This window comes from Saimiri boliviensis, chromosome 9, assembly GCF_048565385.1.
Source record: "Saimiri boliviensis isolate mSaiBol1 chromosome 9, mSaiBol1.pri, whole genome shotgun sequence".
NCBI lineage: Eukaryota > Metazoa > Chordata > Mammalia > Primates > Cebidae > Saimiri > Saimiri boliviensis.
The window spans coordinates 104,625,382-104,641,083 of record NC_133457.1 but is presented as its reverse complement, the minus strand read 5'-3'; the positions used below and the strand labels follow the sequence as shown (position 1 = coordinate 104,641,083).

Below are 15,702 nucleotides of genomic sequence, written 5' to 3'. Positions count from 1 at the left end.
ATGTTAAAACTACCTTGCTGCATTTTTTCACAATGAAAAAGCAATCTTCTGTAATTTGTTTTAAAAAGAGATTGAATGACCACAGCAGCTCCTGGCTGAATGGAGCCTGGGCTTTGGCACAGCCTATCTGCATTATTTCCTCTACCACCTAACCAGGTCATCTACCTCTCCTGTACCTGGGAAGTTTGCTCTCCATGTGGTGGTGAGCATGCAGTGGGAAGCTGGGATCCTGGGCCTTTGAAGAGCATCCAGACAAAGGAGGAAGAAAGTGAAAGCAGGGAGGCCCCGAGGGGTGGGATGACTCAAATCATGCAAATTTCCTGAGTTGGTCCTTGGCCTCCAGAGGAAGAAGGAAGGATTGGTTCAGGAATGACTGTTAACGAAGGGAGAGGAGGGGGCTGGAGGGTATGCAGAAAAGGCCTGAAAATTGAGACCTCACAGTGTAAGGAAGCATCAGCCTTTGCCTAGTTGTTAATTTCATTTATTCATTCATTTATTCCACATCTGTAATTGAGTTCCTCTTGTATGGGCATTGCACTGGCTACTACTAAGGACACAGAGACAACTCCACCTCCTGGAGACTTCCTCTGGGAGCTCACGATCAAATTCTGTGTAGTTTCTCAAAGCGTGTTTCTTGGACTCTGTGCACCAGAATCACCTAGGAATTTCTTAAAATGCAGATTCTTGGGCTCTACTCAGACCTATAAAATCAGTCCTGTGGCTTACAAATTTGTGTTTGTAACCCATTTCCTCAACTGTAAAACATTTGGACTAGCTGACCAAACCATTTCCTTGAACATCCCTATGTTATTTCCTAAGGCCTCTCCCAAACCTGAGGTCTACTCTGATCCAGGCTAAAGAAGGATGGGATGGGGGTACAAGCTTTGCCCTATGACTCCAGCGTGTGGGATTTCCCTAGAATGGCAGGGACCTTGTCCTTGCTAATAGGCTTTTTACCCCACTCCCATCCCCAGTTACAATCAAGTCCCTCCAAGGCCTGGGAAGATCCATGGACCATGTCTTCTGTCTATTCTTCAAAAACAAGAGATGGACTCATTGTAAGCAGGGGAATGGCATGTGCAGAGGTCCTGTGGCAGAACACAGCTTGGGCTGTGGAAGAACTTAAATAAATCAGTGTGCCTGGAGCATTGTGATGAGGGATGCAGCAAGAAGAGGTAGAAGAGGGTAACAAGGATAGACCATCCATGGCCCGAAGGCTGTGCCTAGGAATTTGGTTCTTTTTCCAAGTGTTAAAGTGATTTGTCTTTAAGCCAGGGGTTTGGCGAGGGGAATGGCCAGATTCATATAAAAACTGGCTCTGTTGCCCTGTGGAGAAGCAGAAAGGCTATAGCCAAAGGCTTTGCAATCCTCTGAGCAAAAGCTAAGGGTGGCTTGGATGAAGGTTAAGGTATTAGATGAAGAACCAGAGAGATCTGGTGGAAGAATAGAGAGGTGACAGTTGGACTATGGGAGGTGAGAGCCTCAGCCCTGGGGAGCAATAATGAGGTTTCAGAATTTCTGCCACTGGCTCTGGGGTCATGGTAGGGGAGGTGGGTGGGAAGGGAACTGCCCTTGTTATCATTCACTGGACAGTGGCTTTGAGTAGCATTGAGCTTCTCAGCAGCACTGAACCATCTCTCCCCACTCTTTCTGTCTGTCTTTCCTTGGATATTTAGGGATGTATGAATTGGGACTGAAGGTCAAACTCAGACCAGAGGCAGGATCAAGGATCAGAAACCAGGCTGAGGCCAAGGGTAAAGGACAGGATGAGAGGACTCTGCAAAATTGTTCTCCTTTGGCTGGTACCCCTGCCTTCATTTCTCTCCAGCCCCGCACAGTCAGGGAAGAGAAAAGGGAAAGAAAAGTTTGACTGCCACTGACAAGAAGGCACATTAAACACTGCCCTCATAATTGAATCCTTGGCAGGGACTTGGCACTTGGTAAAGGTTCAGCCGTTACCTGAACAGAGTCACCAATCCTGTGGACAGCTGAAAATCCTGACCCAGAGAACAGCTGGGGAAGCACTGCACTGACACCAGAATTCCCAGGATGCTACTCAGTTGAGACAGAGATCATACACTTCATAGTATTCAGAGCACTGGACTTGGGACCAGAAGTTCCAGCTCATCACTGCTGTATAGGCGTAAAGAAATCATTTAACCTCTCGAGCCTCATTCTTTGTGTAAGATGGAGATAATCCTTCTCATCTTATAGGGCAGTTGTGATGACTGAATGAGTTGAAATGCATAATGCTCTTAGGACACTGTGATATATCTGCATCCACCCTCTTATCTCTCTGCCTACCTATCTCTGTAAAATAGGGATAATAATAGTTGCTATTCAGAGAGTTGGGAGAGTTGAGTGAAAAGGTGAATGAGAGGTTGAGGTGGGTGGATGATCTGAGGTCAGGAGTTGGAGACCAGCCTGGCCAACATGGTGAAACCCCATCTCTACTGAAAATACAAAAATTAGCCAAGTATGGCAGCATGCACCCGTAATCTTAGCTACTTGGGAGGCTGAGGCAGGAGAGTCACTTGAACCCAGGAGGTGGAGGTTGCAGTGAGCCAGATTACACCACTGTACTTCAGTCTGCAGCCTGGGTGACGGAGTGAGACTCTATCTCAAAAAACAAAACAAAATAAAACAAACAAAAACAGACAACTACAAAAACAACAAAAAGGTGAATGACAAAAGGCTTTGCAACTCCCTGTACAAATGAGAGTGACTATTATCAAATATCCCATCTGTACTGGAGGCAATGCTGTCCAGCGGCTATCTAATGCAGCCTTGTCCAACAGAAATAGAATGTAAGCCAAATATGTAATTTACAGTCATTTATTGGTTACATTAAAGCACAGTAAAAAGAAACAGTGAAATAGTTTTAATAATAAATTCCTATGGGGGGGCAGTGAGAGAGTGAGCTCACTTGTGCACACATTCCTGCATATATTGGGGCATTATCCCTGGTCCCCTGGGGAGGCAGCCAGGATCTTCACAGTCAGTGTAACTCTGGCTTCCTATTGGGACTCTCTAAATCTCTGGGTTGCCTAAAGACCACCAGGACCCAGAAAGCGAAGAATACCTTTTTTGGGAGCACTGGGTTGGACTCTCACAGTGGTTGTATGGGGCAAAGGAAAGTGGAAGTGACAGCTTCCTTGTGAAGAGGAAGAGGAAGGACAAAAAACAAAAACAAAAATCCCCCAGAAAACCCTCCCGTCTCCTTTCGGGAGCCAGAGACTTTGACAACAACTTCCCTGCAGATCCCACCGAATGGGAGCAACAGAATACCTTTCCACTGAGCCTTGCAAAAGGTAGCAGAGACCTCAGGGCTCCTTGGAAAAGACAGGTGACACTACATCGGGGTGATGCAAAAGCGTAAGTCAGGCTCCTGCCACCGGCGGGAGGCGGGGGTGGGGGGGTGTCCCTTGATTCAGGACCCTCCCTGGCAGAACTTGCCTCTGGGGCCCTTGAGACCACTGGCCTCTGCTTAGCGACTCTGCATAGGACAATCCAGTAACTCGCCGAGCTTTGAGGCTGGAAGTTTACCGCTCCCGCATCCCGCGTGCTGCTGCGCCTCTCCACACACACGCGCGCGCAAACACACACACACACATGACCATATCCCTCCCGCATGCCTCCAATAGCACCCATGCGTGCACAGAGACGCCTCCTCGCTCACCAACCACCTGCAACCCGCAAGGAAACGACGGGTGAACGGCGCACCTTCGGGCTGAATGTGGATGCCAGGAGTGCCGCTCTGATTTGCAGGCACACGGGAGGGCGCGCCGCCTGGCCACTCTGGAGTTATCCCCCTGCTGAGTAGAGGCCTGCGAGGGCAGCACGGCGAACCTCATACCTGGTGGCTGGCTGTGGGCTCCGCATTCCCTTAGGGAATAAACTCTTCCCCTACTTTTACTCCGAATGCTCCAAGGCTCTGCAGCGGCTTGGACCCTGCAGAATTTCTTCCATCACCATTTGTGACTAAAGAATCTTGAGGAGCTGTGACCCAGAGGCACAGCCCCTGGCCCAACCTGGGGTGGGTAGAGAGGAGGTCGCTTTTGGGTGAACACCTTAAATTGGAGTTTTAGCAGCTAGAGACAACAAGCTGTTCACTAGAGCGGCCGTGGCTGCTGCAAAATCCCCGACTTCCCTTGATTGTGCCTTGGGACTCCACACACCGCTCCGTGTCTCCTGGCCCCCCTCGGGGTCTCGGTCCTCATCGACTCTTCACTTCTTCTGCTATCCCTTCTATTTTATTCTTTCATCGTGTCGGACTCTCAGTCAATGGGTATACAGGAGCAATCCCCTACCCTCCTCACCTCGACCCTGCCTATGTTTTAGGGATAGGGTGAGAACTCCGGGTACTGCTGTATATCCATGACTGGGAGCCCGGAATTTGGATTCAGAGACCCCAGAGATGAGAAGTGGCATCCCGCGATGGCAGTCGGGAGCAGGAGGCCAGAGGGCCTGGGGCTCTAAGACCCTGCTGCTCAGCGCAGCAGTAACCGGGATGGGGGAGGCTGGGCCATGAAGTGGGGTAGGCTGCGCAGTAGCAGCCTTCATTCTGCGGCCACTGGCTTGTCTCCATCATTCACCCAGGCTGGCAGGGGTAGGGCTGTTTCCAACATTTTTTGGTGGGGGAGTTTGGGGGTGGGGTGTGCAGAGAAGGGAGTGGCTAAGCTGGGAGAGGGGCAGAGAAACGGATTTCGGTTCGGAGGTGAGCCTGGGGATGGACAGAGATACCTCAAAGCCCAGGCGAAGGGAGTGACCACAACAGAGACAGAGGCACAGGGACAAAGATGAGCGCGCTTTCCCAGACAAAGCCCACGTCCAAGAGACCCTGAGATGGAGGCAGACTGCTCTCAGGAGAACAGGAGGTCCGGAACCGCAGACCTGGGGCCGCAGGAATCCCTAGGGCCTCAGTGGGCCATGCTCCTGAGACTCGGGTCTCGGTCCTCGACGGCGAGTGTTAGGCAGAGCCAAGGGGACACGCGGGCCAGGGTGGAGTGGGTCACAGCTAGGCTCGTCCGCCTTGGTGCCCACGCAGAGGTCCACAGTGGCAGAAACACTCTGGGAGCCAAGGGTCTCTTAGGGCCCTGAGGGAGGGCGCTGCCGGCTCTAGTTCAGTCGGGACCAACAGAGTCCGGCGTGTTTGTCCTGCCCTGGCCGCCTGAGGTCGGAGCCATACATAGTCTGCACAGACCCGAGCGAGACACCCGGTCCCGAGCGGTCTGCAAACGTTCTCCACTGCGCCACGGTCTAAGTGTGCTCTCACCGCATGCAAACAAGACCGGGACATTTACCAGGTGCGAGTCCCCAACCCCCAGTTTCTGGCAGGGGTGGCGCAGCGGCACCGCCCAGGCTGTCTCTCCAGGCGGCGGACTCATTTCTGCGGAGAGCATGCTTCTCGAAGAGGGTTGTAGACTCACGCTTCCAGCATTTAAGTTGCCACCCCATAAGACTGAGTTCAAGTTTTAGTTAAGATACACTCATTTTATTAAAAACAGGCTGCTCAAGACCACGCTGTACCCGTCTCCCCGAGGGCACGAGAGAATAGAGGGTTTTCAGATTAATTGGTGGCAAGTATTTTTACCTTCTAACACTTAAAAATAATCTGGGCGCGTCCGCACTGGTGTGGCTCACGCGACCCCTACACGCGGCGTCAGTCGGGCTGGTCCAGCGCAGACAGCGGCAGGGACTCACTCACCCAGTGCGCGCCTCTCCGGCCTTTCGCTGCGCGCGCCCAAAACTGGAAAGCAGAAGGCGACGCGGGAGACGGGTCGGGTCTCCGGGTCCAGCGAATTCGCAATCTATCCGGTTTCCGCGTCTGAGCAGAGGCCTCAGGAAGAACTCGTTAATTCTGGTCATCCTGGATCTGCGTAGGGAGGGTGTGCGGTGCCCAAGCCCGGTTTGGATGCCTAGTGCGGTGCGCTTCGGTGTCCCCATCTGCGCTTCGGGGAGGTTTCTCACCCGGCAGCCCTGGGCCCCTTCATTGTGGCGTTTCCACTTTTGGCTACCGGCCCTCCTCCGCCAGGGCCTTCTGGCACAGGGAGCAGCCGACGGGCACCCCCGAACGCTGGGGCACGGAATTTCAACAGGGGCGACCAGCCCGGAGCTCGCGGCTCGCGGCTGAGTACGAAGACGGGACCCGAGTGCCTGTACATGGCTCGAGGGGAACGTGTCCTAGGCTCCGGTGCACACACAGCAGGGGTTCTGGGCTGGCTTGGGTTGGTCCAGGTAGGGGCGACCTGGCTGGGTCAGAGGCGCCGTCCAAGCCTTCTGGCAGTGGACCTAGCAGTCGCGGCGCCTTTGCGCACAGTGGCCACTTGGGGTCGCACTTTATGCCTGTTTGAGCCTCTCCGCGGCAGGCTAACGCCGGGATCTGCTTAATCGTTACAAAACGTTCAAACAAAAACAGGGCCGGCTCTCCAGCAGCGAAGAGCCACTCGGAGCACCGTCCCGGGCAGGCTTCGGCCCGGAGGAGGCTCCGGGTGCTCAGGATTGTGGCGGGGGAAAGGAATTCAGAGCCCTTGGGCTGATTCTTTTCTGTCCCCTTCGCCGTGACCAGTGGTGGTGGTGGTGGGGAGGGGGGTGTGTGAGTGCGGGGAGCGGCGGGGCCAGTGGAGTCGAATCTCAGGGCTTTGCCACTGCACCAGCCAGGAGGGGGATGGCCCTCGATTGGCCCAAGAAAGGTCCCCTGAGGTTAAGAGTTGGGTCTGAACTTAACTCTCGGAGCCCTAAGCCCGCCCTCCCCAACACACAAACACGCGCAGATCTCCAGAAACAAGAACGCACCGCACGCACAGCCAGAAGCCACGAGGACACACAGAGCGTCGCCCACTGGGCGGGGGCCGCTTGGGAACAAAGGGCCCAGGAGGCGTTGTCCCGGCGCTCATTCTGATTCTCCTTGGGGGTGACACGGGCTGGGGGTTGGGTGCAAAGGGAACTGAGGGAGGAGAGTGCGCGAGGAGGTGAAAGCGGCGGCTTGGCTTAGAGGTGGGGCGTGCACTCCAGGCCAGTGTGCGGGGGCCTGGACCTGCAGGGTAGTGGGGTGGGCCCGGGCCTGCCGTCCCACTCCGCTCCAGTGCTCCGCCAGGCCTCCGCAGCTCCCGGGCAGCTCCGGCCGCCAGTCAGCTGACGCGGGGGGCGGGGGAGCTGTCAGGCGCGCCCCGCCCTGCGCCGCGGGTCCGCGGAGGGCGAGCAGCCATTGGCCCGCGCGCTGGGCCGCCCGGGCCCCCGCACCCCGGTGACATCAGGAAGGCGATAAAAGGCAGTGGCGCCGCCGATCCAACACAGCTGCACCGCCGAGCTGCGAGCGGCTGCGAGCGAGAGAGAGCGTTAAGAGCAAGAGAGCTAGAGAGCGAGCAACGGGCACTCGCCCCACGCCTCCCCTCCGCCCTACCGAGCACTCCGCTTGCCTCTCCACCCCACCCGACTCGACCCGGCCCGGTCCGGCGCGGGCACAGCCCCGAGCTCTGGGGCAGTGCAGGCAGCCTCGGGACTCTCCGGCGCGCCGCCGCGTCCCTAGACAAAGGCTTGGCCGGCGGCCCCGGCCCGCTGCGCCCTCGCTCCCCGCCTCCCCGGCTCGCTGCTCTTCGCCCCCGCGCTTGGCTCGGCGCGCTCCGGCCGGCCGCAAAGTTTCCCGGGCGGCAGCAGCGGCTGCGCCTCGCGTCAGCGATGGCCGCGGAGCTGAGCATGGGGCCAGAGCTGCCCACCAGCCCGCTGGCCATGGAGTATGTCAACGACTTCGACCTGCTCAAGTTTGACGTGAAGAAGGAGCCCATAGGGCGCGCGGAGCGTCCGGGCAGGCCCTGCACGCGCCTGCAGCCAGCCGGCTCGGTGTCCTCCACACCGCTCAGTACTCCGTGTAGCTCCGTGCCCTCGTCACCCAGCTTCAGCCCGACTGAACAGAAGACGCACCTCGAGGATCTGTACTGGATGGCGAGCAACTACCAGCAGATGAACCCCGAGGCGCTCAACCTGACGCCCGAGGACGCGGTGGAAGCGCTCATCGGCTCGCACCCAGTGCCACAGCCGCTGCAAAGCTTCGACGGCTTTCGTGGTGCTCACCACCACCACCATCACCACCACCCTCACCCGCACCACGCGTACCCGGGCGCCGGCGTGGCCCACGACGAGCTGGGTCCGCACGCTCACCCGCACCATCACCACCATCACCAAGCGTCGCCGCCGCCGTCCAGCGCTGCCAGTCCAGCGCAACAGCTGCCCACTAGCCACCCCGGGCCTGGGCCGCACGCGACGGCCTCGGCGACGGCGGCAGGCGGCAACAGCAGCGTAGAGGACCGCTTCTCCGACGACCAGCTCGTGTCCATGTCCGTGCGTGAGCTGAACCGCCACCTGCGGGGCTTCACCAAGGACGAGGTGATCCGCCTGAAGCAGAAGCGGCGGACCCTGAAGAACCGGGGCTACGCCCAGTCTTGCAGGTATAAACGCGTCCAGCAGAAGCACCACCTGGAGAATGAGAAGACGCAGCTCATTCAGCAGGTGGAGCAGCTTAAGCAGGAGGTGTCCCGGCTGGCCCGCGAGAGAGACGCCTACAAGGTCAAGTGCGAGAAACTCGCCAACTCCGGCTTCAGGGAGGCGGGCTCCACCAGTGACAGCCCCTCCTCTCCTGAGTTCTTTCTGTGAGTCGTGGCCGGTCCTGGCCCCCGCCCTTGCCCCGGCCCGGACTTCCTTTCCCTTGTCCCCAGTCCCAGACTATCCCGGACCCTGTCCCTGCCGCGGCCCCAGCCTTGACCTACTTGACTTGAGCGAGAGGGAGGAAGGGCGCGCGGGCCGCGGGCGACGGGTGGGCGCGCAGGCGGGCAGGGGACCTTGGCTAAGGCGAGAGTAGCGCACGCCAGCGCCGCCTCCGAGACTCGAGCAGAGCCGGAGAGAGACAAGAGGGTGGGAGGTCCCGGAGCAACTTCTCTCCAGGCTGGAGGGCGGCGAGGCATAGTCCCGAGAAGTCACCAAGGCCATCTGGAGACTCCTGGCTTTCTGAACTTTGCGCTTTAAGCCGGGACCGCTGGTTTGCCGCCCGGAGCATAGTCCTCGCCAGGAAGAGAGCAGCGAGGAGAGGAGAGGAGAGGGACTCTGGCGTCCCGGCAGGCAAGAGGCGAGGCTGAGCAAAAAAGAAGGAAAGACAGACGGATCCGTCTGTCAGGGTTCAGAGAACATTGGCTCTCAGCCCTGAGACATGGGCCTCAGTTAGGACGTTCGGCGCCCACATCTCATCAGTTTTATTGCCTGCTCGATTATATAGAAAAATACAAAAAAATCTGCATTAAAAATATTAATCCTGCATGCTGGACATGTATGGTAATAATTTCTATTTTGTACCATTTTCTTGTTTAACTTTAGCATGTTGTTGATCACGGATCATACTCCCCTTGTTTCTTTGGGTGAGAAGGGATCGCAGTTTGGAAACTCCGGCGGCTGCGTGCGGGGTTTCAGTCCCAGAGGTAGGCTTGTAAATACCCGCCCCGCCAAACCGCTTAGAGAACGTGGCAGCAAGCTGAGGGTCTTCGTTTGGATATTATTAGGATATTTTTGTTTGTAAGTGAAAAAGAAAAAGAAAAAGTTCCGGGCATTTTACATCAGAAAACAACTTTGTCTTGGGGCACGCTTGGAAGTTGCATGTTTTCTTTCCTTTCCGTATCCCTATTCAGTCCTCTCCTGCTTTAGTTTTCAACATTGTTGGTGTTGAGAGAGGTATTGAGAGAGAGAACCGAGGTCCCACCTCCAGAATACAAGGGCAGGGCAGGACAGGGCAGCTACCAAGTTCTGCATTCCAGAGGAGTGTACTGGACTCCAGCCTTGTCTTAGGGTCAAACTGACACCCTTAACAAGAAAAGAAAGAAAGGAAAACAGATCCTCCCCTCTGCTTTTTGTTGTAACCAGAATCACCCTGAGGTTCCTTCCGAATCCGCTGGGCCTGCGATAATTGTAGGAGCCACAGGGCTCCTAGGGTGAGCGGCTTAGCCATCTCTGACCCTGGCAGTGCACTGGTAACCAGACATTGCACTGAACCAACTGCCGTGCTTAGAATGTTCCAGAAACCCAAACATTGGTGAGTAATTTTGCAACTTTCAAGTGAAGTCTTTAGACCAATGCATTGTGTTTCTTTCCCTGCTTTTGAGATAGTAGGAAGAGTTCTCGGTGGTGTACCCCGCCCCTTCAATTCTTCAGTTGTATAGTAGTTATAGGGAAGATATGGGTGTTTTTCTTTATTATTACTTTTTTTTTTCTGCAGGTCAGTAAAAGGATTTAAGTTGCACTGACAAAAATGCCAAAATAAAGTGTATTTTTAAGTTCCCATTTGAAATTGCTGGCGCTGCTGGCCGGATGCGTTTTTGAGTTTGTATTAGTTGATAAATTAACAGTAATAACAAGATTGTATGAACCGCATGGTGCTTGCAGTTTTAAATATTGTGGATATTTGTCCTGCATCAGAAACGAGCTTTGGTTTTTACAGATTCAACTGTGTTGAAATCAAACCTGCCGCAACAGAAATTGTTTTTATTTCATGTAAAATAAGGGATCAATTTCAAACCCTGCTTATGATATGAAAATATTAAAACCTAGTCTATTGTAGTTTTATTCAGACTGGTTTCTGTTTTTTGGTTATTAAAATGGTTTCCTATTTTGCTTATTAAAACCATGGAAATGGTGTTTATTTAGAGGACTCGGCGTTTGCATGATTTTGACTTTCTTCTCTTGCTTCCTCAAGAGTCACACCAACTTTGGGGTACTCTCACTCCATGGCCAATGGAAGAGCAAACCAAGTCCTAGGAAATCCCTTCCTTGAGTGTGTGAGTGTGTGTATACATGAAACTCAAATGTGTTCTCTGCTTTCCAACTTAGGTACAAACCCCTATCAAGAGAACTGGTTTGTGAGCTGAGAGAGCATAGGTCAAAAAGCCTTGGAGTCCCTGGGTATCAGGCACATGCCACCTTTTCAGTGCTTTCAGGCACTTTTTTAGTGCTTTCAGGCTTGGTCACCAGGACTGACTTGCTACTCTGTCTGCTCTGAAATAGTGATTGGTGGAGACTAGGAAGCCAAGAGCTGCCACCTTGATGGGGAAGCTGAGTATTTTAGGGGCTCTGGCTCAGCTGAGGCGGGGCCCTTCCCCTCCTGCCTGGGGTGCAAGTTTCCTTTCTCCTACCCAGCACATCTCTCTGGGAGCAACCGGAGCTTCCTGGAGCCCGATACCTTCTCTGAATGGGGCCTGTCTCCCTCACCCCAAAGCGAATGGAAGCAGGTACAACCCAGCACTAGATCTTGGGGTACAAAACCCTCCAGACAGGAAGCCCCTCTCTGTGGACTTGTGTTTTTGAGGGTAGTATGCCTCGGGTGCACTGGCACTCAGGCCTAGATTCCTCAGCTCCACAGACTGGCACTGTGTGGCCCAGTCTGAATTTTAGTGGCTCCTCGAATTGGGTGCTGGAGGGGTTTGGGTTATCCCTCCAGTGCAGAAGCTTCAGCTGCAGCTTGGAGATTCCTGAACGGGAGGCAGCTCTAGAATCTTCCCTTTTCTGTATTCTTGGAAGAGCGGTGCCCACCTAGGTCACCCCAAACCCCTCCCAGCCTCGTTGGAGTCCTGTCTATAACTCAGGGTTGGCCTCTGACACAACTAGGACTCGGAGTAGGATCTCCATCGCCTGTTGAGTTTTGTGATCCTTTGGCAATGGCTAGCTCCGAGTGGCTCTGGTCTCCTCAGACTCATTATCTGCAGTCCAGAAGGCTTAGTCTTTAGGCCCTGGGGTTCTCTGTGCTCAGGGTTATTAACATGGAGTTTCAGAACCCTAATGGGGAGGCATAGGAGACCCAGGAAGTGAAGCCTCAGCTGGGAATCCAAGCTGAAAGAAGAAAGGGGAGAGTGAAACTAACAGGGAATAGACTTTGGCCTGGATCCCTGGAAGCCCAGAGGTAGTGATGGCTGAGGTCTAGAGAAGAGGAGGAGAACCTAAAAATTAAGGATACAGATAACGTTACAGTCATGTACATTTATAGAATGTGTTGGTGTTGTTCAATAGGAGAGAAGCTTGGGATTCTAGCTCGAATTTAATTCCAAGGCCCAGTTCATTTCACCAGCCCAAAGATGAAAGATGTGTCTGGTGGGGAAGGCTTTGGCTGTGATCTGGGAGGAGGCAGCTGAGCCTGGCTCTGTGGTACCTTTGCTTGCAAGTGCATGAATGAAGGAACAAGGGGCTTTGATTAGCCCAGTAACTGCAGATGCTCATGCTCCTGCACAGAACGTTTTTGCATGTACACATGTATCCTCTATGCGGTGAAAGAAGCTTTGCTCAGGTGGGGTGCCAGAAGAAACCCACTGCATGGTTTCAGACAAAAAAGTTCATGAACTCCTGGCTGGTGGAGGCCCTAAATCCGGTGGCCTGACTCCCTTTGGAATCGTCCCAATCGGACTGACATTCTCCATCCTCAGCCTCTGACCTGGGGAGGGTTGCAAACTCCGGTGTTGGCTTTTCTTCCCCGGAGCACAGAAGCACAGACGCTGACCCAGTGACCAATACCATCACATTGCATCCAGAAGCCAAAGTGGTTCAGGCCGGTTTGGAGTGACCAGCTGCATCTTGGAGAGTCTGACAATCCCAGAACACAGTCTTAATGACACACTGACACACAGATACACAGACACCTACACCCTGCACGCACACTGATGCCCACATTGATGGTGCGGGGACTGACGTTGAGGCACTATCAGTTCCCGTACCAACCCGCCAAGTGAGCACTAACCGGCCCGGGGCGCAAGCGGGCGAGAGTTAGGCGGAGCCGGCAGCTCCTTGGAGGAGGCCCGGGCTTCCCGAGCCTCCAGGGCGGACTCGCACAGCAGGCAAGCCCCGGCCAAGTCTCGGCCTGCCGCCTGCCGTCCAGACCCGCCACGACGCCCTAGAGCCCACAAGCCCAGGAAAAGCAAACTGGGTCCCAAGGTCCTTTGGCACGTCCCACCCCAGCGGCACCCCACCACCGTCATCCTCCTTTTCCGTTCCCTCCGCTCCCCGCGGCTCGCGGGCTCCTCACAATGCTTCACATCCCGGGGGGGAAAATCCTCCCAGCGCCTGGAGTCTTCCAGCCAGCTCCAATCCCACCTAGACAGGCTGGCGCCTGCACCCGGAGACACACTCAGAGACAGACACGCTCAGACACCGGGACGCACGCACAGGGCACACGCAGGCCGCTGGTCGAGGGCTTCGCTGCGAACCGCGCCCCTGGCTGGAGTGGCTGACGTCCAGTCCTGGGCGAATCTCGCCTCTTGCGACCCCGGGTCTCAGGGATGTGTGGGAGGCTTTGCGGGCTGGATCTGCCGCCGCCACCTTCAGCGAGGCGGTTCGGGGAAGGCTCTTGGCAGGGCTTGCTGGGAGCCTAGGGTCCTCGCGCACCGGGACGGGTGGGAGCCTGGGATCCCATTCCCTTGCCTCCCGGCATCCTTTTTCCTTCTGTGACATTTCCCATTCTTTTAGTCCTTCCTTCGTAACTTCTTTCATTGCAGAAAACTTTCTTGTTCCGTTTTCATTTCTCTTCTGCTTTTTATCTCCGTGCTGCCTGGCGGGGAAGGGCTGCCGAGCCGGGTCTCGAGGTGGCTGGAGTGCATGTGGGGGAATGAGAGTCTGGAGTCCCCCGAGACACCGCGCAGCGCTAGGGCCCACTGCTCTGGGATCTCGTCTTGACTGCTCCGACTATCCGGCTTTTCCCTTCCAGGTTCCCCCGGTGGCCGGATTGGCTGGGGATCGGCACACCGCTGGCGGGGGAACGGGCATCGGTCTGCTCTGGCTTCCGGGGAAGGGATCTCCGGGGAAGCTGAGCTTGGGCCTCTTTTAGTGGGTCAGGCAGGCTTCCCTCAGTCCCAGGTCTCTGGGCATTTCTGTGGCAGGACAATGCCCCTGCCTGTCAAAGGGCACTGGACTCCTACTTACTGCTTCAGCCTGTGCCCGGCCAGGGGCCGTCTGGACCCACACTGCAATGGGAGCTGCCAGATCCACCAGGCTGGTCACTTGGCTTTCTCTGTGACCTGGAGTTGCAGCTTCTGCCACACCAGACAAACCCCCTACTCCTTTGCTCTCCCATCCCCACTCCCCAGGATCTTCCTCTCCGGGCTTCTGGAGACAGTGGGTTTAGAGTTTCTGATCATTCCCTTGCAGGCTTTCAGATGCAAAATGTGCATTCTGGGCCCTTCTGTTTTCAGAAAGGAAAACTCTGAAGTGGCTTCTTGCGTAACCCTTCCCTCTGCAGCCTGCAGTCTGCTGGCCTGGCCTCTCATCCCAGAGATAGTTGTGTTTGGATTTGTTATGTAAGGGAGGGAAGATTAGAGGTTTGCTCTGCTCCTCCTCCCCCCACCAAAACAAAAGTCCTCAAATGGCACATCCAGTAGACAGCATGGTTTCCAGCAGCGCTCCTAAAAGAAGTCAATCTGGTTGGTAGAGCTGCTCTGTGCTGCTACCTACCCCAGTACATGCAGAAGGCAATCCAGCTGCTGTAAAGGGACAGTCCTGCATCCAGGGTGCACCTGGTCTGTGGAAGCAGGCATCACTGGGCTTTCCAGGCTGGGCTTTCCTGGCTTAGAAGTCTAGCCTTATTTTGGTGAAGACAGCAGCTACTATGGCTGAAATTTTATTCTTTCTATAGTTCCTGCCCTTTGGAGCATGTGTCCAGACCATGGAGAGCACCTCTTTCAAATGGGGGGCAGCTTCTCTATATGTCCTCCGCATCCTGTATGCCTCCTTCCTTCTGAACACCTTTACCACGTTCTGTCAATTTCCTATGCCTCACACTTAGTCTTCTTAATGTCTTTCTCCATTGTCTTATGCATATTATCCTAAATGATGCATACTAAAAGATAATCCTTTTAGGATAATATAAGATGCATTATATATATTATCCCAGAATGCCTCCTAAAAGATACATTTAGATAAGAAAATCAGAGCTCAGTGTTCTCACTCGGAAGAATTAAAATACATGAGATAAGTTACTACTTCAATGCAGAAAACCACCTATATTAATAATTTGTTATGAGGCCAAACTCAGTTTTAGCTGCCTCTCTGCATTCTCTGCATGTGAAGTTACTTTCATAAAAAATACCAGCCACTCATTATACATTCTTTCATATTTGTATCAAAAAGGGATGTTGTCTTTGGGCTGGAGGGACAGCTTTGGAGGCAGTGGGAGGAGCTCTGGTGCTTTCTGGAAGAAACCAGTTTCAGCATCAGAAGGAAGATGAAACCCACAAATCCACTGTTTATATTATTGTGTTTTCTTTTTTGGCGATCTGTACGTCTTACGTAGGCTTGGACTCCTCCCAGTAAATGGACAGCAGCATGGAAGAATAGAAGGTGCCCATTTCAGAGCTTTGGAGCATGAGGTAGGCATTGATCATAGCCCTGGACTCCATTAGATTCAGGAGCCACAGCTGCCCTCACTCTCATGCCCTTTTGTTTCTTCTCTGGATCTGCCACCTTCACTTCCCTGTTTCTGCTGGTGTTACAGGCACCTGAGCCTTACTCTACAAAAGATCATGGTCCTGGACTGACCTGGGGGCTCACTTCTGCCTGTTCTGAGTGGACAGAGAAGGGATGTGCTTCCCGTTGCCGGGTTTGATACCTATCCTCCTTTATGTTCTGGGAACCAGAGCATGGCACACATGTCCCTTTCTGTGGATAATGGGCAGGCAGGCCACATAGCAG

The 15,702-nt window shown here is 54.4% G+C and overlaps 1 protein-coding gene and 1 long non-coding RNA gene across 2 annotated transcripts in view; both read left to right on the top strand.

Moving 5' to 3' along the window:
• Window positions 1-3,235: 3,235 nt before the first annotated feature.
• LOC141585698 (uncharacterized) overlaps window positions 3,236-15,702 on the top strand; it is a 98,288-nt gene continuing 85,821 nt past the window's right edge. Inside the window, exons 1-2 of the long non-coding RNA XR_012519354.1 lie at window positions 3,236-3,375; window positions 15,305-15,380. This is a non-coding gene — a long non-coding RNA (uncharacterized LOC141585698). The remainder of the gene's footprint in view (window positions 3,376-15,304; window positions 15,381-15,702) is intronic.
• Window positions 7,270-10,660, top strand: MAFB (MAF bZIP transcription factor B). The gene has a single exon (XM_003936385.4). The coding sequence runs from the start codon at window positions 7,678-7,680 to the stop codon at window positions 8,647-8,649; it is 972 nt and encodes a 323-aa protein (XP_003936434.1). The 5' UTR covers window positions 7,270-7,677; the 3' UTR covers window positions 8,650-10,660.